Source organism: Bos taurus, chromosome 14 (assembly GCF_002263795.3).
Source record: "Bos taurus isolate L1 Dominette 01449 registration number 42190680 breed Hereford chromosome 14, ARS-UCD2.0, whole genome shotgun sequence".
NCBI classification, from domain to species: domain Eukaryota; kingdom Metazoa; phylum Chordata; class Mammalia; order Artiodactyla; family Bovidae; genus Bos; species Bos taurus.
In genome coordinates, this window is record NC_037341.1 from 1,163,744 (window position 1) to 1,185,531 (window position 21,788).

General features: G+C 62.9%; 1 protein-coding gene across 2 annotated transcripts in view; it reads left to right on the plus strand.

The window, feature by feature from the left end:
• ZC3H3 (zinc finger CCCH-type containing 3) overlaps positions 1 to 21,788 on the plus strand; it is a 63,307-nt gene that overhangs the window by 9,951 nt on the left and 31,568 nt on the right. For both annotated transcript variants that reach the window (XM_025001936.2, XM_059874329.1), the window contains exon 4: positions 15,727 to 15,880. In XM_025001936.2, coding sequence (XP_024857704.2) covers positions 15,727 to 15,880 — 154 coding nt within the window. The remainder of the gene's footprint in view (positions 1 to 15,726; positions 15,881 to 21,788) is intronic.

The window sequence follows — 21,788 nt, forward strand, 5'->3', positions numbered from 1 at the left end:
CCCCTGATGGACCCTCTGCGGGCAGACTGAGGGGACATCCTGGGGCTGCCTCCCCTGCTGTTCCATCATTTGGGCTTGAAGGGCCCACCTTGGGGCTGTTCCCAGGTCCCTGGGGTGCCCTCCTGTGCCAGTGGAGGTCAAAGCAGGCCCTCAGCTGCCTGGGTGCCAAAACCAGCCCTTGGGGCTCAGTTTGTTGAGGGCCCTCTGCAGGGCTCTCCTTGAGCAGCACCAGCTCAGGGACTTGGGGTGGACACCTACAGGGAGCCCTCCGCCCGCCCGCTGTGTGCTCAAAGCCATCCTCACTTAACCTCCTCCGTGGCCCCAAAGTTCTAGGTGTGCAGCAGCCCTGCTCTGACCACTCTGCCTGCGCTGCCCCTCTCCACACCCTCCCTGCCCCCTCCCTGCCCCTCCCGTCTCACCAGGCCCGCGCCCCTCCCGACAGGGCCCCGCCCCACCCCCACCCCCTGCCTCTGACCAGGTGTGCCCAGCGGGCAGGGGCAGGCAGTGAGCCAGGTAGTGGCCCCGCAGCATGGCTCTCGGAGGCAGCCCGGAACCCGCTGCTTGGCGCCGGACAGCCCCGTGCCTGGCCTCACTGGCCTCCGGGCCGCGGTCAGTGGTCAGAGGGGCAGAGTGAAGCCTGCCCTGGGCCTTCACGCTCGTCAGTAGCGTTTTCATCACTAGTACCCTCTGGCGGCGCTTTGGGAGGGCCAGGAGGCAGGCTTGCCGTGGCACAGAGGGCACACAGGCCTGAGGGCCTCCTGAGGCGTCCCCGTGCTGGCCTGCGCCCTGGTCCTGGGGCCTCCTCGAGGCGCGGAAAGCCCCGGCCCTGAGCCTCCAGGCTGGTGCTGACCGGGCCTTGCTCTGTCCCCGCATCCTGGGCATTTCTGTGCCGGTTGAGGGGACGGGGCGGTCAGGTGCTGAGGGCAGGTTTGGTGGATGCTAGACTGGCTGGCTGCTGGATTTTCCCACCTTAGAGTAATCTGCGATCCAGCCTTTCCCACTGGGGTGCAGACGGGTTGTCAGTTTTACTGCCGCAGACACTGCAAAGGGCGCGAGAGCAGTTCCATCCAGAGCTCTGCTTCCCTAAGGGAAAAGGAAAACGCTGAAGCGGGCCCTGTGGAAGGCAGTCGCAGCAATCCTGAGCCTTGCGTAAACTATCAGGCGAGTCGGAGGCTTCCGGTTTATATCTGCCCTGGCGGCGCTAGTTAATTATTTGGGCAGAGCTGGCGCGGAGCGCGTGCACATGCACGCAGTGCCATGTGCTGCTCGGCAGGCGCTGGCCTCCCTGGGTGCTGTGAGCTCCAGGAGCCGGGGCGCAGCCATGACTCCAGCTGAAGCCCGGGGATCCGCTCCTGCCTGGGAAGGAGGGGCGGTGTTCCCTTGCGGCTTCGGCCCTGGCGGCTTGTGGGCAGGGTCCCCAGGCGTCTTGACGAATGCGGATGGTGTGCTGGGGCGGCCCCACCTGGCTGTGGCTCAGGGACCCAGTCAGGGATTGGTGCTGGGAGCTACCTGGGAAGCAGGGCCGCGTCAGCCTGAGCCCTCTGGGCAGATTTCTTTCCTGCCAGGGCCAGCCGTGAGGGGGAGGGAGACCCCCCCAGGCCGTGGTGGGGGTGTCCCCAGGGTGGACCTTGTGGAGCCAGCCTCAGGAAAGGGATAGTCGCTGAGCTTGGAGTAGTCCTGCCCTGAGTCCAGCTTTAGTGGGAGGAGCAGGAGAGACCACCACGGCTCCCAGTCCAGGAGCCTGCCCCGGACTCCTCCACACAACACCCCCAGACCCCCCTGCACACCCTGGCCGGGCCCTGTGCAGCACCGGCAGTGATGCAATGGACCCTCCCTCTGAGACTCAGAGCCAGGCTCTGGGCTGGAGCTGCTCTCCTGCCCCTCTCAGTGTGGAGCTGGGGGCAGTGGGCTGGGGAGCTGAGCTTGGGCCCAGATGGTGTCTCAGGTAGACCGTGGCAGACGCCTTTCCTGGGGAGCGCTGTTCCTGACTCTCGTGACCCCGTGTGTTTTCACGGGGAAGGGTGCCAGGAGGGGTGGGGCCTGGTTGAATCTGACCCAGGCTGCTGCCTCCACGCTGTGCTGCGAAGGCAGGGAGCAGGTGCCGGGCCACGAGGCCACGCTGCCTCTCTTGCTGCCTTGACGGTGGGCCTGGCTGGAGGTGTCCCTGGCCGGCTCTGACAGTGCCAGCAGTGGAGGCAGAAGCCTGGGCAGGGACTGCTGTCAGAGCTACCCGGACGGGCCAGTGCGCTGAGCTTGGACGCAGCACACCAGGGTCAGATGGCTGGACATTTGCCTTCAGCCTCTCTTTTCTGAAATATGCAGATGTAAGGTTATAAACTTCCCCCTGAGCATAGCCTTAGGGTCTGCAAGTTAACTATTTTTGTGTTCCTCTAAAACTTTTTCTAATTTTTGTTGTAATTTTTCTTTGATCCAGGGTTATTCAGAAGGGATTGCTTCATTTCTAAATCTCTGAGGCTTTTGAGGTTCTTTGTAAAATGACCACTCCCCACCTTCACTGGGAGGGTTTAGGGTCCACTTTGGTAAAGCTGTTGTGTGTGCTTAGAAAGAATGACTCCACTTGGTGAGTTCGGGGCTGTAAGGAGAGTTGTATTCATGGTGTTGTTCAAACCTGTGGTAAACTTCCCAATTTTGAGGGGCAGGGAAGACTTGTGTTTTTCCACTGTCCGAGAGAGTGTGGAGTTTGCACTGTGCCTGTGAGTGTGCTCGTGTTCCCAGTTGTCGCTTTTGCATTAGTATTTATTTTAAGGTTATTTTACTGTGTTCAAAGCACTTAGAATTGTTACATCTCCCTGCTGGAATGAATCTTTACTGTTATGAAATATGTTTGTTTTTTTTTTTAATCTCCAGCTTTTTGCCTTAAAGTCTGCTTTCTCTAAAATAGGTATATGTAGGCCGGTTTTCTTTTAGTTAATGTCGCAAAATGTGTACGTATACACTAGTGTACATACATACATGGAGAAAGAAATGGCACCCCACTCCAGAACTCTTGCCTGGAAAACTCCATGGATGGAGGAGCGTGGTAGACTACAGTCCATGGGGTCTCAAAGAGTTGGACACGACTGAGCGACTTCACTTTCTTTCTTTCTATAGTTCCTTTTGGAGAGGGAGATGGCAACCCACTCCAGTGTTCTTCCCTGGAGAATCCCATGGATGGAGGGGCCTGGTGGGCTACAGTCTATGGGGTTGCAGAGTCAGACACGACTAAGCAACTAACACACACACATACATACCCTGCAAATGTTGGTGCATGATGTATGCAAACATGTTTACTTTTATAAGTAAATAATCCAAAAAAAGCTGTTTTGTATTATGGTTAGATTTTTTTTTTTTTTTGTATCCAGCAAATAGTTCCTTTTAAAAAAGTGCAGCCTGAAATTGTTTTGTAAGAAAAGATTTCATCTGTCACAATAAACCGCAGTTTGGGTGTATTTGGGTTTAAATCCAGTCTTACTAGGTGCTTTTTCTTTGTTGTACCTGTTATGTATTTCTTTTCGTTTTTTTCTTCTTTTGGATGTATGTTTAAATTCCATTCTTTTCTCCGTTAGCTTATTGTATCTCCTTTTATTTTTCTTTCAGTAACATTGTACGTTTTTGAGTCTGTTACCAGGTCTTGGAAATTGCAGTCTGACCCTTCCCTGGACAGCATAAGAAGCTTAGAGCACCCTCCCCCTTTTTTCTTCTCTTCCATCAGACATGCTGGAACTACCGTGATTTTAATTCTCCATGTGTTTTAGACCGTAAAAAACGTCGTATATGGTCATCCTTGACCCAGACTCAGCTACGTATTTATTCTCCCATTTCTTTTCACTCCTTCCTTGCCTTCTGCGGAGAAACACCTCTTAAGATTTCCTGTGATGTTGCAGATGTGCTGGGGGCTGTTGCTCTCCGTGGACGGTTATCTGAAGTCTTCCTCTCTGGAGAGCGATTTTGCGTGGGAGCCTGTGGGGCTCCAGGGGGAGACCTGGCTGTTGCCGGCTGGCCCTGCTCTCCTGCGGGGTCTGCTGTCGCCCTCTGGCTGCAGAGCTTTCTCCATCTCTGGTTTTCAGCAGGTGTATGACAGTGTGCTTCCCTTGCGTTTTATTTATCATGCTTAGGTGAATCGCTGCTTGATGGTTTTCATCAGTTTTGGTCTGGCTGAGAGCTGAGCGCCTCAGCACACACTCCTCTGGGCTGCCCAAGTGTGGCGAGGCCTCTGCTGGCACTTACCAGGGGAGGGTGGGGGTCTCTGCTCCACAGGGCCTGGGGGCTGGGCCAGTGGGGCTCAGGCTTCTGGGCAGCTTGCTCCTGTAGCTCATGTGGGGAGGAGCAGGACCTGGTGCCACGCGGACCCCAGCTCTGTGTGCCCGAGGCCCTGTCTCTTCCCGTGGGGTGGCGGAAGGGGTCCTGGGCAGGAGGCACTGCCGCCCCAGAGCTGGCGGGCGGTGGGCGCTGGTGTGCTTGCTTGGAGCCCCCAGGACTGTGCTGCTGCTACCCACCCCAGCCCTGTGCCCTCGTGGGGCCATATCAGCACAAATGGAGCCCGCTCAGGACAGGCCCCAAGCGCAGGCCTCCCCTGGGTCTGAGCTGAGACCCTCTGCTTCCCACGCTCTGGCGTCCCACAGGTTACTCTCCCGCTGGAGGGACATGGGCTGAGGCCTCAGCTGTCCTGGGAAGGCGGGGCCCGGTATTCCTCTGCAGGGGGACTGTGCCTTTTCCGCTTTCGGAGCATCTGCGCAGACCACGTGACCCTGGGTGGGCGCCAGTGTCCTCGGGGCCCTCCGGTGCCACTTGAGCATCACCTGTGTGGCCCGGGCCCCTCAGTGTTCCCGGGAATCCTTCCGGTTCATAGGTTTGGTCCTAACGCATAGAATTCGTGGGATTTGCAAAGAAAGTCTGTAATTGCGCACAACGACTGCAAACCCATCAGTTCTGACCGTGAGACGCGCAGGTGCTTGTTGCTCTGCCTCCGTGTCTTCTCCCCGGCCTGGCCCCTGGCATCTCGCGCCCAGCAGTCCTCAGGAGTCTGCAGTCCCGCCACTGGTGGTCCTGGCGGTGTCAGGACAGGGTCCAGCTCTGGGCGGTGGCAGGTCCCTCCTGTGGGGTTGCATGCGTGGGAGTGAGCCGCTGTCCTCCCACCTCCTGTGCCCCCCGGCAGCTGACCCTCAGGTACTGTGCTCGGACAGGCCCCGGGGGTTCTGGGCCAGAGTCTCTGGGGGCCTGTCCTCACCTGCTGCAGCTGTACGGGGGCCCCCCCAGGTGCGCTGAGGGAGCCAGCGTGCTCCTGGGCGTCCACGGGGTGGGGCTGGGCCGGCTCTGGTTTGTGGTATGCTCACTCCCTTCCCCTGCGTTGGTTTTGGGTGATGGGGGCCTGGGGGCATAGTGCTCCTCCTGGTGCTCCTGCCCGCCTGGCTGAGGAGAGTCTGAGAGTCTGGGGGCCCAGGGCCTGGGCCATCAGCCTGGCCCCAACCGCTCTTCCCTGGAGAGCCGCACGTCCAGCAGGGCCTCTGGAGGTCCAGACAGGGCCTCTGGGTGCCGTGGGCCTGGGGCAGGGTGCAGCCCCCCGCACTTGCGGGTTGCTTGCTGTCCTCCTCCGGAGCGCGGCACTTTCTGAGCCAGTTCGGAGCTGTTTTCTCCTCACGGTGTGCCCCAGGCTGTGCAGACCCCCAGGCTCTGGCCGCTGTCCTCCTGACTGCCTTTGCGCATCGGCGGCGGCCTGTACGGAGCATGCTCTCCATGGCGCTGGGTGTGACAGTGGCCACTGCTCCAAGTGCTGGGCAAGGGTAGGCCTTGGTGGCTGGCAGCAAATGGCCTCGCCACCCAGCAGGGGGTGTCCTGTGAGGCAGTGCGTGCTCAGGGCGGTGCGGCTGAGCCCGTCTGTCCGGCCATCCCGCGGTGCGGGTGCCTTCAGAGCCGCTTGCTCCCTGCACACCAGCAGCGGCTCAGCTGCCTGGTCCTGATCGTTGCTGGCGGCGGAGGTCTGTGGGGTGGGCAGTAGGGCCTGTGGTGTCGAGGGAGAGACAGCGTACCTCACCGTGTGCAGGAGACGGAAGGCAGACCCTGGCCCTGCATGCAGACCCAAACTCCCGGCCCCGGCACTGCCATGGAGTCTGGGGAGGACGGCGGGAGGGTGGGGAGGAGCAGGCCGGGCCCACGGCTCCCAGCATGTCTGGGGTGAGCCTTGCTGAAGCCACGCTGTGCAGCGAGTCACCAGCACCACGTGTTCCCGTCTCTGCTCATCTGCACCCGTGTGGAGTCTGGAATGTTGGAATGGGGGCAGGCTCGCCCTCAGGACCTGCCCTCCTGAACTCGGGCACCCCGAGTGCCCCTGCAGAGTGTGGTGCTGGCGGGCGCTGTGACCTGGGCGTCAGCAGTGAGGGGCAGCCTTCCCTCCCTCCCGGCACCTTTGCCTCCTCTCTTCATCTGCCGAGTTTCTCTGGGCTCCAGACAGCAGGGCTGAGCCTCACGTCAGGTGGCGCCCTATTCTGGAGAGTCCATCAGCCTCAGGCAGACTGGCCTGGGGCGCCCACCACTCTGAGATTGGAAGGCCTCTGCCTGGCTGGCCCCCTCTCACCCCTCCTCCCCCCTTGCCAGCCACAGAGGCCCAAGGCCCTGTCTTCAGAGGTGTGTGGAGCTACAGCCGCCCCCAGCCTTACCCTGGCCCCAGCAGCCTGCTTTCTGCGGGTGGAGCCTGGGAGCTGTCCCTGAGCAGGGCTGCTGGGCCGGAGGACCCTGCAGGGGCCCAGGCCCAGGCTCCTCCCTGAGGGCTGAGAGCTGAGGGTGGGGGGCCTCTGGTCCCCTTCTTGGCCAGCCTGTGCTACCCTCCCACTGCCTCCACGGTTGGCAGGGCGGCACATGGCGGTGGGCCTCCTCTGGCCCGTGAGCCCCAGCGGCTCTGCTGCCTTCCTGCCTCCGCCACGGCGACCCGTCTCCAGCCTCTCGGCCGGGCAGGCTGGCTCCAGGGCTGAGTGAGGCCAGATCTGCTCTGCACCCAGGTGCCCTCAGGCCTGCTCGCTGCCCCTGGGCTGCAGCTCTGCCCCTCTGGCCACCGCATAGGACAGGTGAGTGGCCAGGAGAATCCGGGTAGCCTGGCACTTGTGAGGGCACATGTGGTTTTCTCTCCGTGGTCACTGCTTTTTATAGCGAGGTTATTTCCAGGCTCTCTCAGAAGTGTCTGTCTCTGGCCCCAACTCTGAGGAAGCTGGGCTGGGCGCCCGAGGGGCCAGGCTGTGGCCAGGAGGAGCACTGTCCTTGCGCGGGCCACCGGCTCTGGGTCATGTAGTGGGACTGGGGTTCCTGGGGACGACTGAAGCCCAGTGTGTGTCACATATCTAGGGGCACACCCCGTGTCTGCTGGGCACCCCCCCCCCCCCCCGCCATGGGTGAGGATGGGGTCTTGAGGGTGAGGAGGGTGGAGGCGGACACATTGATTGGCGCCTGTCCCGTGGCGCTGCGGTTAGTGTCTGGGCCAGCCCCGTGGGGAGGGCAGGCGTGTTCTGCACTGCTTCCCCCATCGCTTATGCTTGGAATGTGGGCCTCTGTCCACCTGGGACTGGTGGGCACTTTCCTGCCACCAGAAACCTCAGCAGAAACTGCCAAGGTAGGGTGGGCCGTCACCTCCCAGGATCGGCTTTGTCCCCTCAGCTGACCTGGCTTGTTGGGGGCCCTGGTGCTGTCAGTGGGGTGTGGACAAGGCCCCTCCACTCCTTTGGTGGACCTGGGAGCCCCTGTTGCTCCCTAGGGCTCTGGCCTTCTGGGGTCTCAGCCTGGTAGGGGGTGGATTCCCCCCCAGGCCATCTCCCTGTCCTCCTGGCTTGCCTGGGCCAAGCTCCCAAATGGACGGACACAGGCGTGAGAAAGGACCACCGTCCTGTGAGGATGGAGACCATGTGCTCACAGACCCAGTGTGGGGCCAGGTGTTGGCCAGCCCCTGGTCCCCTGGGCAGTCAGGCCTTGGACCTCCGCACGCAGGCGTGTCAGCCCAGCACAGCCTGGTTCAGCCCGGGTGGGGGCCGCCTGGTCTCCACTGGGGGGAGCCCAGCCATGTCTGAACCCTGCCCTCCGCCCGCTCGGGCCTGGCCCTGTCTCTGGGGGAGTGGAGGGAGGGTGGGCTGTCTGCCTGGCCTGGATCCTGCCTTCCCTGCCTTTGCTTGGGGCTCCCGGCTTTGGGGTGTGGCCGTCTCTTGCACCTGTGGGCCCTGCTCCCTGAGTTTGCCCCTGCCCCGGATCCCCAGCCACACGCCATGCTGTCTCTTCCGCCTTCTGGGGCACGCCTCCCTGGGATGTGCTCGGGCTCCCTGTCCCCTGTGCCCAGGGCCTGCAGGTGGGGCGGGGGCTAGGAGGTGCTCCCTTCCCCTCCTCCATCCTTTAGAGTGACACCTAAAGGGGTGGGAGACCCACCACCTGTAATGTACAGCGACTGTCAGGGAGCAGACTACCCCCATTTCACACAGATGGGGCGGTGTCGTCGTGCGATCGATGGCTCGTGCACGATAATTACAGGAACTGGCGGCTTGTGTTGCTTGAGTGAGTTTGAGAAGAGTAGGGTCTCAATCTTCCCTCTAATAGGGCCCTGACAGTCCTGGCGCTGTGCGTCTCTGGCTGACGGTGTCGTCATTAAACACCAGGTAACGTGAGACGGCGGCGCGCAGGGCCGGGCGGCGACAGGGCTGTCTGTCACCTCCCCGCTGCCCACGCTCCTCTGGTGCCGACAGCCGCCAGGTGACGTGCGGCCCAGTCATGCTGTCGCTGTGACTTGGTGATGGTAGTTGTTCGCCAAGGCTGGTCCCTGGAGCAGAAGACAGGAAGCCTCTCAGGGCAAGACCCAGGCCCGCCTCTCCCCTCTCACAGGCAGGCGTCCCTCCCCCTTGCTGACGTGTGCCCGCGGCCTGCGTGTGAGTGAGCACGTGTGTGAGCGAGCACGTGTCCACGCGTCCACCCCTCTCCCCAGGGTCCCCTGTGCCTGCATGTGAGCAAGCGCGTGTGTGAGCGACCACGTGTCCACGCATCCACCCCTCTCCCCAGGGTCCCCTGTGCAGACTCTGGTCTGGAAGGCAGGGGTGGGTCCTCTGCATGTCAGAGTCTGGCAAAGCCTCTCCGCAGGCTGCCCGAGCCGTTCCTGGGGCCTGCAGGAGGGCTGGCCCTGGGGGCAGAGCTGGGTGCCATGGGAGCCAGGAGGGGCCTCGGCGGCCCCGTCCCAGTGTGGCCGCCTGTGGGGACGCGGCCAAGCCGCTGACTGTGGCAGGGCTTGTCCGTTTGAAGTGCCGGCAGCCATCAGGCACAGGAAAAGTGGAGTGATTTATTAGACTCATAAAAATTCATACTTTGCGATCCCCGTCATCCCTCGTTTGAAGCTTGTTAGAGCGCGGGGGGCTGCGGTCCCTGGCAGCTCCCACTGAGCGAGCGCGGGGGCGGGGCGTCTGCCTCCTCCAGGAGAAGGCCCTCGCCGTCGCGGTTTGTCCTGAGGCCTTGCCTGTCCTGTGGTGGGCGCAGGAGGGCCAGGCCCGGTCACCACACACACCCTGCACCTGCAGGTTCTGGGCTGGGACCGGCTGCGGCCGCTGCCTGCAGGGCACTGAGTGCAGTGGGCCCAGGGTGGCGCCACGTGAGCGCTTTCCCGGGGAGGAGTGAGACACAGGTCTGGGGGCGCAGGGAGCCTGCAGGGTGAGGTGGAGATCTGGGGTGCCGGGGAGGTGTGGTGCAGGGGCAGGTTGCAGTGTGTTTCTGGCTGTCTTTATGGGTTGGAGCCGTGTGTCTTCTAGGCTGATGTCAGAGAGTTGAGCTCCTCTTTTGTCCATCCTGAGAGACTCCTACGCAGAGGCCCCTGGGCCTGGTGCCAGACGGGCCCAGCCTGGGTCCCTTCCTGCGGGGCAATGGGCCGGTCATTTTCCTTCCCTTTCCTTCCCTCGTCCTTAGGGCTGACGTACCTGGCGGCTCTGCTGCACGGTGGGCACTGTGGATCCTCTGTGGAGGGGGTGGAGGGAAGAGGGTCCGCACTTCTCTTGACAAGGCACCCCCTGAGCTGGCCAGGGCCAGCCTTCCCTGGGTCTTCCCCTGAGAACTGCTGTCTGGGCGGGGTGAGGGGCCCAGCCTCCTGCCATGACGCCTGCTTCCGTCCGCCTCTGCAGGCAGCATCTCGCCAGCTCTGCTTTAGGTCCCAGCCCTTCTGCAGGGTGCGTGGGGCCAGTGTGGGAGCTGCCCTGCCCCTGGCATCTGCTGGGAGCACCCCTCTGGGAGCACTTCTGGGCACGCAGCCGTCCCCCTGCTTCCTGCAGGCGGTGGAGCTTCTCCTGGTGGCCCTTGGGGACTGTGCGCCCCTCCTCAGTCCTCCTGATGCTGTTGTGGTTTCACCGTCTCCAGGACCATAGGCGTCACCAACAGAACAGCTCAGACAGGCTGATGTTCAGACAAGGTGGTGTACAGAGACGACAGGCCCATCGTTGGCAGTCTGGCGGCCTCTTTTCTGCTGACTAGGTGTGAGCCTTCCACCAGCCTTGAGGCAGCACAGGGCGGGCCCAACTCTCTGCCTGCCTGCAGCCCTCCCTGCTTCCCACTGTCCCAGGGGCCATGGCCATGCCATCCCCTCTGTCTAGAGCCCCCTGGCCAGCGGTGTCATTGTGGGCGCACTCCCTGAGCTCCCTGCCTTGTGATTCCTAAGCAGGCAGTTAGCTGGAGGGGCCTATTCTCGTGGAGGCTGGGGGTGGTCTGGGGGGCACCCTAGGAAGAGGCATCATGGGGGATCCCTCTTGGGAACTGTGGGCTTGAAAACTCTTTCTTTCAGATCTCAGAACCCAGGAGGAGTGGGTTTGGGTGCTCGGAAGCTGCTTCGGCTGTTGCTGCCCGCGGCCCCAGTCAGGTGGAGACATCCCCCGATGTGGGGGCCTCAAGCAGCCTTGGGGAGCGGGGTGCAGTGCAGGCTGCTGGTTAGGCGACCAGCCAGTGGGACCCACATTACTGGTAGTGGAGGACAGCTCCCGGGGCTCCTGAAAGCCTGAGCTGTGACGTGGCCTCTCGTCTGTCTTAACGCGGAGTTGGGGGTGTGAGGAAGTGTCAGGGCAGCTGCTGAGGAAGAGCAGGTTCGGTGACGGGGGGGCTTTGAGTCACAGGACTTGGCACGGGACACCCAGGCTGGCAGGAGGCTCACCCCACAGCCCGCCCGCTCGCTTCCCAGCGGCCACGCTGCAAGACCCTGGGAGGCCAGGCGCTCGACTGACCCCACCCACTCTGTTCGCTGGTGGGGCCTGGGGCCCCCTTCAGGAGCAGAGCTTGGTTTCTGGGGTGCCTGACAGGCGGATGGAGTTCTCGGTCCTCAGGCTGTGCCCTGCCCAGGCGCCTCGTGCGTCTGGTTCTGGCGAATCCCCCGGCTGGCCGCCAGGCGGTGGCTGTGGCCCAGCTGTCCTGTTCTGCACCCCGCCGGGCGGGAGGGCTGGAGGCAGCCGTGCTCCCGGGCTCGGCCTTCCCCGGTGGCGCTGAGCTGTCCCCTCGCTCTGCTGGCCTCAGGGGCGGGGTGGCACCCTTGGAGCGCATGGGAAGCCCAGCGTGATTGTCTGCTGTCTCGGGTCTCCTCCTCGGCCTGTTGCTCAGTCTGCCCACTCCAGAGGCCCCAGTGCCCGTGTGGACCTGGAAGCTTGTGCACGATGGGCCACGGGGTCCGCGGCCCAGTCAGGGCGAGTCTGGGGACAGGCCTCTAGGCCACGCTCCTCAAGGTCCCAGATCAGCCTTGCCGCCCCCGCCCCGCCTTTCCTGACGGCGCCCACCCTGCCTCGTCGGGATGTCCGGAGCTGACTGGCCAGTGGGCTGTCGGGGGCTCCTCCCGTCGCCTCCTGCTCCCGTCAGCAGCCCCAGGCAGCCTCTACTCAGAGGAGCTCCGGTTCCAGCTCCTCTTCAGTCGTTAAACAGTCGTGAAATCAGCTCGTTTCCTCCTAGTTCTCGCCCTTTGAAGTTCCATAAAAACCTGAACTCCCTGTCAACCCTAGTCCGCAGCGACAGAGCGAGGGCCTGCCCTCCGTCCAGTGGCTCTGCTGTCTGTGGTGCTCGTTGAGGTGGGGTGGGGGCCGGGGTCAGCCAGAGGCCGGGCTGCTGCAGACGGTGCTGCCGGACAGCCACCGTGAGGGCTGGTGCTCCCCCGCTCCCAGACGGCCGGGCCCCGCGGCTGGCCTCCCTGGCAGCAACCCCCCGCCACCCCAGCCGCGAGCTGGGCACGCAGGGCCAGAGCCCAGCTGATGGATGGGCTCATACCCATTCAGATATGATGCCAGCAGTTTTTTTGTAGTTTGTCTTCCACTGCGGTAGTAAAGTTTTTAATTAGGAAAGCTAATGAGATCGATTAGTCATTAGAAGTGACCTCTGCACAGCGGGGCGGAGAGGGCTGTGTGTGTGGGCCTGATAACGCGGCGCCCGGGCGTCGTTGGCAATAAAGGCGCGAAGGGTTTGATTTGAGTGAAATGTGCCACGGGGAATACATCATGCGGAGAAAAAAATTACAGCCCTGGGAGTCTGTAATGAAGGGAATTAAACCAACATCGTATCTAAATAACATGATTATCTACACAGACCTCAGCCAGCCAGGAGGAAGGGGAGAGCCTGCTGCTTGGCAGGGCTGTGCTGGGCTGGGCTCAGGCGGCCCTGCCTGCGTGAGGAGCGTGCTGCCTCCTGGAGACCACACCCGCCACTCCGCCTGCACACAGGCTTCAGGGCTACCGGGCCTCCCACCCCAGCTTCTGGCCCCCGTGTGCCGTGTGCGGTCTTAGGAGCCCCCAGTCCTACCACCCCTAGGACGAGGGTGGCACGCCACCTGTCTGTCCACCTTGCTGAGCTCGTGCCCTGGACAGGGGCACCCTGGACGGTCCTCTCTGGGGCGCGTCCACCCCTAGGCCCATGCTGCCCGTGAGAGAGTGGGAGGATCTGCAGGGCCAGGCAGGGGCCGCAGCACACTGTGGGGGTCCCATGCTGCCCATGGGAGAGCGGGAGGATCTGCAGTGCCAGGCAGGGGCCGCAGCACACTGTGGAGGCGGGGCATGCTGCCTGTGGAAGAGCAGGGGGATCTTCAAGGCCAGGCAGGGGGCCGCAGCACACTGTGGGGGTCCTGTGCTGCCATGGAAGAGCAGGAGGATCTGCAGGGCCAGGCCAGGGGCCACAGCACACTGTGGGGGCGGGGCATGCTGCCTGTGGAAGAGCAGGGGGATCTTCAAGGCCAGGCAGGGGGCCGCAGCACACTGTGGGGGTCCTGTGCTGCCCATGGGAGAGCGGAAGGGTCTGCAGGGCCAGGCTGTGCTCTGTGCTCACTCTCCCCCTGCCTCTTAGATCTGGAGGGCGGAGGTGTGACAGGGAAGATGTCTGGAGAGTGACAATGAGTCTAAGAGGGAGGGTCTACTTTATTAGTTTGTGTATTTTTGGAAGTGGTAACGGGGCACCAATAAGGAAAATGCAGTAAATTGATGATGAAGTTGCTCTCACAGTAGGGCTGCATTGTGAAGAGATGTGAATATCAGTGCTCTTTGTAGGGGGGAGTTAGGGCCAGGCCCAGAGGCTGTGTCTCAAGAGGCACTTTGCAGAATGTGGAGTCCAGTCCCTTGGGCTTTGGGGACTGGGGGCTTCCTGAAGGAGGTGGCGCCTGGTGGAGCAGGGAGGGGATGGGAGAAGGGGGCGTGCATCTGGGTGAGGGGGCGGAGCGTGGGATGGAAGCAGCCAGGCTGGGGCGGGGGCCTGCTCACTGCCCAGTGCCCCTTCCCACCCCACACAGCCATGCCCCGGGCCACAGAGCAGGGCACCCCTGGGTTCTGCGGTGTGTGTCACAGCCCCGGCTGGTGGGTGGTGGCTGCTGTGGGGGTCAGAATGGGGCAGAGAGTGGGCGGCCCCGCTGGAGGGGACAGGCAGGGGTCTGTCCAGGTGCAGAGTCTCTGTAAGCAGGGAGCTGGGGTGGGTTTGGAGGCCATGAGGTCAGCGTGGGGCTTGGTGATAACTTAGAGGAATTCTCACGTTCCTGAGCTCATAGTTGGAACAAGCTATTATTGATTTTCGTTGGTCTCTCCTTGCTTGTAAGACCTTGAAAATTCAATTCAACAAACATTTATTTATTGATGCCCAGGTTATGCTGGGCTGTGTGTGGTGTGGGGCTGCCCGAGGCTGCAGACCCGCCCGCTCGGTCACTTTCCAGGACCGGGCCCCCAGGTGAGCCTGTACTTTTGCTGAGCTCCCCTCGTTCTCTTGTGACCCCTCCTGAGCTTCCGCCCTTGCGAGGAGACAGACAGATGGAGACAGGTCGGGTGGGGTGCTGGCCCAGCCTTGCCCCGACTTCTGTGGACCCCCTTGGTGGGCAGTGGTTGTGGGTCCCTGCCATCAGTCCGGGGAGCAGAGGCGTCCCCCGCTCTCAGTATTCCCTGGGCCTTGGGGCCCACACCTAACCTGACCCGGCTGGGTGCTTGGAACCTGCACTTTCCTCTGTTGTGGAGGCTGCTAGGAGGGCCTGGAATCCGTCCGAGCCGCGTCCTGGCCGTCTCACGTGGGAAGGCGGGGCCCTTCCAGCATCTGGACAGGGAGGCACAGTGCCCGTTCCAGTGGCCATGCAGGTGCGGTCACTTCGCTGGGTGGGCTGGTCCTGACTGCCCCCGGGCAAGCCCTCACCCCACCACCTGCCGGGCCGGGTGGGCCTGGAGAGGAGGTCCAGGCCGAGGTGCTGATTGCTGACAGGGGAGGGCCTGGCTGTGGCTTGGTGGGCTGTTGTGTTCCCAGTTCTGAGACATGGTTTTTAGGTAGTGTTACCGTCACCATTTTCAGAGCAGTAACTGCTTCCTGTGGGGTTTGCAGGTGCTGGGAAGATGTGTCCTTGGCCCAGGGGAGCAGGTTCGGGTCAGGACGCACTGGTTTGTGCCGCTGGACAGTGGGGTGGCTGGGCACCGCCGGGACTGGCGTAAAGCAGCAAGGCACGTGGGGCCCTGTGGGGCCGCCCCCTCTCCTGGGCCATGCTGGGCCCAGGCAGCCTTCAGCTGAGGGGTAGCTGATCCTTGCCCTTCCTTGTGCCGGATTTCTGGTGATGAGACCAGTGCATTTTCCTGGCCACCCCCCGTGTGTCCATCCCCCCTGGCTGTGCTGCCCAGAAGCTGCCCGCTGCAGGGGTGGTGGTTGTGGCCCCCTTCTAGGCAGAGCCCTGGGCTGCGGGCAGGCATGTGGAAGTGGGCCCCAGGAGAGGCGCCCTTGGGAGCCTGGGCCTGAGCAGCCTGGCCTGAGGGCCTGGGTGCTAGCTGGGCCACGAGGGGCGGGAGCGCTGTGTTAGCTTTAATTATCTGGGCAGTTAGAGCTATGCGTTAACGAAAGGCGGGCAATTAGATGCGTTCCTTGAAGCCATGGAGAAATTGCTGGCTATCAAGTTGAGGGAACTGGGGCAAAACAGATCCCTGTTAATTGCATGAAACCTTCAGCAAGGAGGAAAGCTATGGTGTATATCACTCTGCAAAATGTTATAGAAACGGAAGTGATTAAGGACATAAATCTGCGTGGATGCAGGGGGTGGGTGAGGGTGGCCAGAGAGGGAGGTGAGTACCTTGTACCCCAGCCTCCGCGGCCCACCTGCGGCCCCTCCTCAGTGCCCACGGGAGTTGGGCCTGCCCTGCCGCCGGCTCTGGCTGCAGGAGCTGCTGGGCTCCCCAGAGCGGGGCGGATGTGGGCAGGGCTGATGGAGCAGTGGGCAGCTCCCCCGCCTCCCCTGACCCCTGTGTCTGGGTCTCCCTGCAGCCTCCAGCCTGCATGGCCAGCGGCCCCCTCCCACCAGCAAAGTGATCAGGACGCGCTACCGCATCGTCAAGAAGACTCCGACCTCGCCTCTTAGCACCACCCCCGGCCCCCCAGCCCTGCCCTCCTGGCGGGCGCGGCGGCTCTCCCTGTCCAGGTAAGAGGCCTGCGCCTGGTGGGCTCCAGAGGGCGGGGCAGGCCGGAGGGCCTCAAGGCCCGAGCGCACCGCCGCAAGTGCTTGGTCTGTAGTTGTTGACAGGGGAATGCGCTAATTTTTTTACCCAGCAATTTCTGCACAAGTCATGTAGCCAACCCGTGTGTGCCACACACTTGTGCAGACTCACGCTCCCTGTCCTGTTATCAGCAAGCTGCTGGAGCTGCTCTGGGAGCAGCTACGGCCCGGACCGTTGAGGCCACACCACACTGGGTGTCCCTCAGGGAGAAGCTTCTAGTGAGAGAGGCTGGGCCAGCTCTCTGTCCTATGGCGATCATCAGGGGCGGGAGGCGAGGCTGCAGCCCGCTCCACCTGCCAGCCCCAGGGGCCTCCTGCTCTTGAGGGCTATGGCCTGGCTCCGGGCGGCCTCTGGCTGAGGGCGTGTGCAAGCTGAGCGGCCGTGGGAGAGGAGCTGAGGACCTCCTGGCCCCGGGTAGGTGTGCCAAGAGGTCAGCCTGCCCAGGCGGTCAGCAGTGCCCACCACCCTCCTCCCTCCCGCTAGGCCACACGAAACTTGGCCCTGCTGCTGACTTTTCTGGAGGCGATAGCTGGAAGTATATTTTAAATTAATTTTACTGCACTTTTTGTAATATTTTTGTTTTAAATAGATTTATAAGCATCTTGGGGGCTATTTCTACAAATTTATGAAGATAATTTTCACTCTCTCGATAAGGTTAAATTTACACCTGCTATTTCCATATTAATTCACAGTGCTAAGTGGGTCTAATTTTCTTCCGTTCTCCTATCTGGTGAGCATGGCCTTTCCTAATGCAATTTCCCCCTCACTAAATCACTGTGATCGGGAGTCATGATCGAGCTAAATTAACTTAAATTAATTTACTTAATAAGAGCCCCAGATCATCATGAATGAGGTTCAGATTTATTGATTTCTGCTCCTGCCTCCCCCTCCTGCAGTCGGCGTCCGGCTGCCTCGGCAGCCCAGGCCTGGCCCCGCCTCTGCTGGGGCTGCGTGACCTTTGTCAGGAGGCGCCAACGGGCCTCTCCTCCTGGCTCCTGGGGCCACGGGAGCCCAGGTGTGGATCCAGCTGGGCCAGTATTGAGTGCTGAGTGTGCCAGGCTGTGATGAGGTCACTGATCAGAAATGAGCGCCAGGCTTAAGGGGCAGAGGTCCTGAGGGGGGAGGTGGCTAGGTGCACCCCCGAGGCAGCTGCCGCCTTGGTTTCAGCTAAGTGTCCAGCCCCTCAAGCGGAGGACGGCCCGGTCAGCAGCAGGGCCTGGGCTGTGCCTCCCCTTCAGCTCGGGACCAGCGGGGCTGCTGCATGGGCAGGTGGTGGCGTCCACACTTGGGTTGGGTGCACAGCAAGGCTGCTGGGACAGGCCCACCCAGCCTGGCCGCCAGCCCCTCTCGGCCGCTGCCTGCCTCAAGCTCCGTGTCCCTGTGACAGTGGTCCAGGCCCGGTGGGGAGGCTGGGGGCCTGGTGTGGAGGCTGGGTCGCCGCCCGGGAGCCCTGCCAGGTGCCTGCGTTGCCGGCCCCGCAGCCCTGGCCATGCTCGGTGGCTGCAGCTGCTCTAGCTCTCAGCAGCCCAGTGCGGAGGTGCGGCCAAGACACGTGTTAGCTGAGGGCCGGTGTGGACCCTGCTCGGGGGCTGCCTCCCTGAAGGCCTGTCTGACCCTCGCCAGGTGCCTGGGAGGCCCCCGAATGTGGCCTGGGGGTGGGGGAGCTGAGTGGCCGGGAGGCCCGGGAAGTGTGGCTGCCAGTGGGTGGGTTCTTGTGCCCAAGGTCACCTGTGCCCTGGCGGGGCCTCCTCCTCGGCAGAGTTGCGGCCTGCCACTGCCCGGCCCGACGTCAGCTGCTCACACCCGGCTCAGCTTGTCAAGGCAGCAGGATGAGCCTGTCTCCGGAGCCGGCGGCTACCTTGATGCCTGCCCACGCTGCTCCTTCTGTCCCTCAGCGTTGGGGCTGCCTCTGTGTGGCCGGCAGGCAGTGTAGAGGCCCCAGGGCCCGCTGGCCTTGACCCTGACCTCTGTCCCGCAGCGGCAGCTTCCCCAGCTCTCCCTGGCAGAAGGAAGAGTTGTGCTGGCGACTGGGCTGAGGCCAGGATGGGCTCCTGGCTGCTGAGTGACCACAAAGCATGGCTGTCCACCAGGTGCCAGGCTGAGCCCAGGGACCAAGGGCTTTTCTTGGGCTCCTGATTGGTGCCCCAGGGAGAGAGGACACCAGTGGTGGGCTGGCTGGCAGGCCCTGCCGTCCTGAGGTCTCAGGAGGGCACATGGCCTCCAAACGCTGCAGCCTGTTCTCACCCCACCCGCTCATCCTTGGGGGGCAGCAGCCCCTCTGCCCGACCCCTGCCCTGCGGGAGCCAGCAGGATGGGTGTCCCCAGGCCTGGCTTCTGGTGTCCGGGAAGTGACAGAGATGGCGGGATCCTTGGCTTCTGCCCCCCAGAGGCCCGTGAGCCTCACTGTGGCCTGACCCACGTGCCGGCGTGGCCACACTGTTAGCGCTGTCCCGTGCGCCAGGGCGCATGTCTGCCTCACGAGGTGGCTTTGTGTTTTGCCCCCTGATTTAGATGGAAACCTGCCTACTCTGAGCCTCCGGTCAGTTTTGGCCTCACGTGCTGGGGGCTGAGGCCCACTTGGTAGCCCACATTCGCAGCAGGAGGCTGGGGTCCCTGCCCAGCCCTGTTGTCTGCTCTGGAGGTGGAGGAGGTTCTGGTGCTGCTGTGGTGAGGCTCTGACTCCAGAAACACCCGAGAGGAAAGTCCGCTGGAAGTAGGGCCGTTAGCCCATCAGGTCCGTCTGCCGGTCAGCCCTCATCCCATTGGGGCAGATGGAAGGTGGGAAGCCCCTGGACACACTCTCCCCCGACCCGGACACCGCCCACCAGGCTCCCTAGACATGTGTCCGTCATCCCATAGAAAGCCCCTGGCTGCCCTGGTCAGGAGAGTGTGCGGAGGCCCAAGCAGGCGGGACACAGTGGCGTCTGCCCCTCCTGGGAACAACGCCAGCCCGAGTTACCCTCGGCGCTGTTCCGTGCTGCTGTCTAGGCCGGCAGACGCCCCACTTGGGGGCCACCTGGCTGTGGGGGCCATGGCGACAGGCCCCGCGGGCCCAGGCTGGTGCTCGCTCCAGAGGGGCTCACGGAGCGCGCCCTGGAGCTGAGGCTCACGCTGAGAGAGGGCTTAATTTTTTTATTCTAAGATGTGTGGATTTGCCATGCCCTCGCTGGCTTCCAGCAAGTTCATGAGTCTGAGCTGAAGCTCGGCTGTGACTCATGTCCCCAAACGGCCTGTCACTTGTTTTCTCTCCGAATTCATCTGATGGGAAAGCGCGGAATAAACAGAAGCCGCTGTGCTTAAGCAGCCGCGTCTGCAGGCCGCGCTGGCCCGACTACAAATGGTGCTGTTACCGGGCCTGCCGCCCGCCGTGCTGCTCTCTTTTATTTTATTTTTGTGTCTGTGCCGTAAATCTTAAGTAATCTCAGAGGGTTGACGAGGTTTGGGCTGTGACTTTGAAGGCTCTAACGCGCTTCTGCAAAGTGACACTCGTCGTCGTGAGGATGGGGAGCCACAGTCCCCTCACCCGCCCTTCTTGGGGGCAGGCGGCCCCCTCGCCCCACCCAGCCTCCCCCGACCTGCCTTACCAGGGTGCTGGGTGGCCCGGGCTGCTGCAAGCAAACGCTGCATGCAGGGCGGCTCACACAGATGTTTACTGTTCGGTCTGGAGCTGGACGTCTGAGGTCAGGGAGCCGGCCAGGGCCACCCCTCCTCCTGTGGCACACAGCCGCCTGCCTGCTGTGTCCTCGCCTGTGAGGGAGACAGGAGCTCAGGCCTCACAAGGACGCTAATCCTGTCACGGGCCTGCCCTGATGACCTCGCCTCACTCTCGTGCGTGCGTGTGTGCTAGGTCGCCTCAGTCGTGGCTGACTCCGACCCCATGGCTGTAGCCCACCAGGCTCCTCTGTCCTCGAGATGCTCCAGGCAAGAACACTGGAGTGGGTCGCTGCACCCTCCTCCAGGGGATCTTCCCGACCCAGGGATCGACCCAGGTCTCCCGCATTTCAGGCTTTACTGTCTGAGCCGCCAGGGAAGCCCCATCTCACCCTCATCACCCCCCAAACGCCCCGTCTCCAAACAGTGTCACACTGGGGCTAGGGCTTCAACATGGGAGTTTGGGGGGGACACAGCCTTGAGTCAGAGCAGGGGTGTCCTCTGAGGGCAGTGGAACTAGGGTCCCCACAGCCCCCGACCCTGCCCTGAAGGGTATGTGGCACTTGGAGGAGGTCAGGGGGCACCCCTGGGGGAGCAGTGCCCCCTCCCCCCCGAGCCCTACCCCGACTCCAGGGGGCCATCCTGGGGGTGCGCAGAGGCCCTCCCAGCTCAGCCCAGGTGGGGTTCACAGGGTGCCCTGGGCTGGGCAGCAGGGACCCCCCCACCGAGGGTACCCACAGGCAGCTGTCCTGTGCCGGGCAAGTTCTCTGGTCAGAAGTCAACAGAGAGTGAAGCGGACGCTACCGTGGGGCGAGTGCCAGGAAGCACTGAGACTCATCCAGGCTGACAGAGGTCGTGGGCCCAGAGAAGGCTTCTCTGGGCAGGGGCCGTGGGGTCGGTGAGGGCCACATGGCGGGGGCTCTTCCCAGGGCAGGGATGTAGCCCCGGGTGTCTGCTCAGAGGGCAGTGGCCGCGGGAGGTGCTGGGGGTGGGATCGGCCTGCTGCTGCACCTGCGGGGGCTGCAGCTTTCCTCCAGGTGGCCCCCTCCCCAGGAGACTACTGTGTGCAGCTGTGGGTCACACACGGGGTGCCTTGTGCTGTGGTCCTGGGGGTGCCCGCCTGCCCTGGGGCAGAGCCTGGCTCCACGCAGCTGTGCCTCTGGCTGCCCTGCTGCCAGTGAGCGGCCTTTCGGACAGCGGAGGAGGGCCCTGGGCAGGGCGCCACTCAGGCAGCTCCCGAAGGGGCTCTGAAGGGGCCGTGGGGGTGGAATGCAGTTTGAACTGGTCCTGCTACGAAGGCACGTGTCCGTTTCAAGCAGGAGAATGATGGGGCGGGGGCGGGGCTGCTGGCTCCGTGGGCAGCGGGCCGTCGAGGCCGTCCTGGTTCCATGTCAGAGGCATGCTCTGCCCCCTCACCTGGTGTGTGAGACGCCAGGTAAGAGCACTTCCTCAGGGCGTTTGAGTGGGACAGGAGGGGCCCCCACACTCTTCAGGGCCTGCCGCGGCCCCCTCGGGCTGCTCCCTCTGGAGACAGGCCTTCCACTTGGGCCGGAGATCGCGGGTGTTTGCACGTGACCCTTGGCTGAGCGTTTTCTCTCCTGGATCGTCAGTGCCGCAGCTCAGGCCTGGCCAAGCAGAGCAGGCACAGGGTCCAGTCCCCAGGCAGGTGGCTCTGGTGACACCTTGCTGCCCCTGGGTCTCTGGAAGAAGAGCCAATCCGTGTCTTTCTCTCGTCCACTCAGTCCCCAGGTGCTCGTGGAGGCCTGCCCTGTGTCAGGCCCCTGCTTGTCTGGAAGCTGTGGCCCAGTGGCGGACAGACTGTGTTGGGCCCCCCCGGGCCCCCCCGGGCGTGACTGCCACCGAGGTCTCTGCCAGGCCTGCCTCTGCTGAGTGGAGGGGGCCAGGCACAGCTCTGAGACTCACTGTCGGGCTGCAGCCCTGCTCTGTGGCTTGTGCTCTGAGTGGCCGCTTTATGTCAGCATGTTGGGGACAGTACCCTGTTGTGGCTGACTCCCCGTCCACCCCAGGGGAGCTGTGAGCCAGGGGCTGCCGGGGAGAGGGGTGTGTCAGGAGGCAGGGAGGGGCTGGGCCAGTGGGCAGGGCAGGGCGGCGGCAGTTGCCGTGGGCTCCTGGTCTCACTTGGTCCCTTTCCTAGTCAGTTTCTAGCACGTGGTGTTTTGG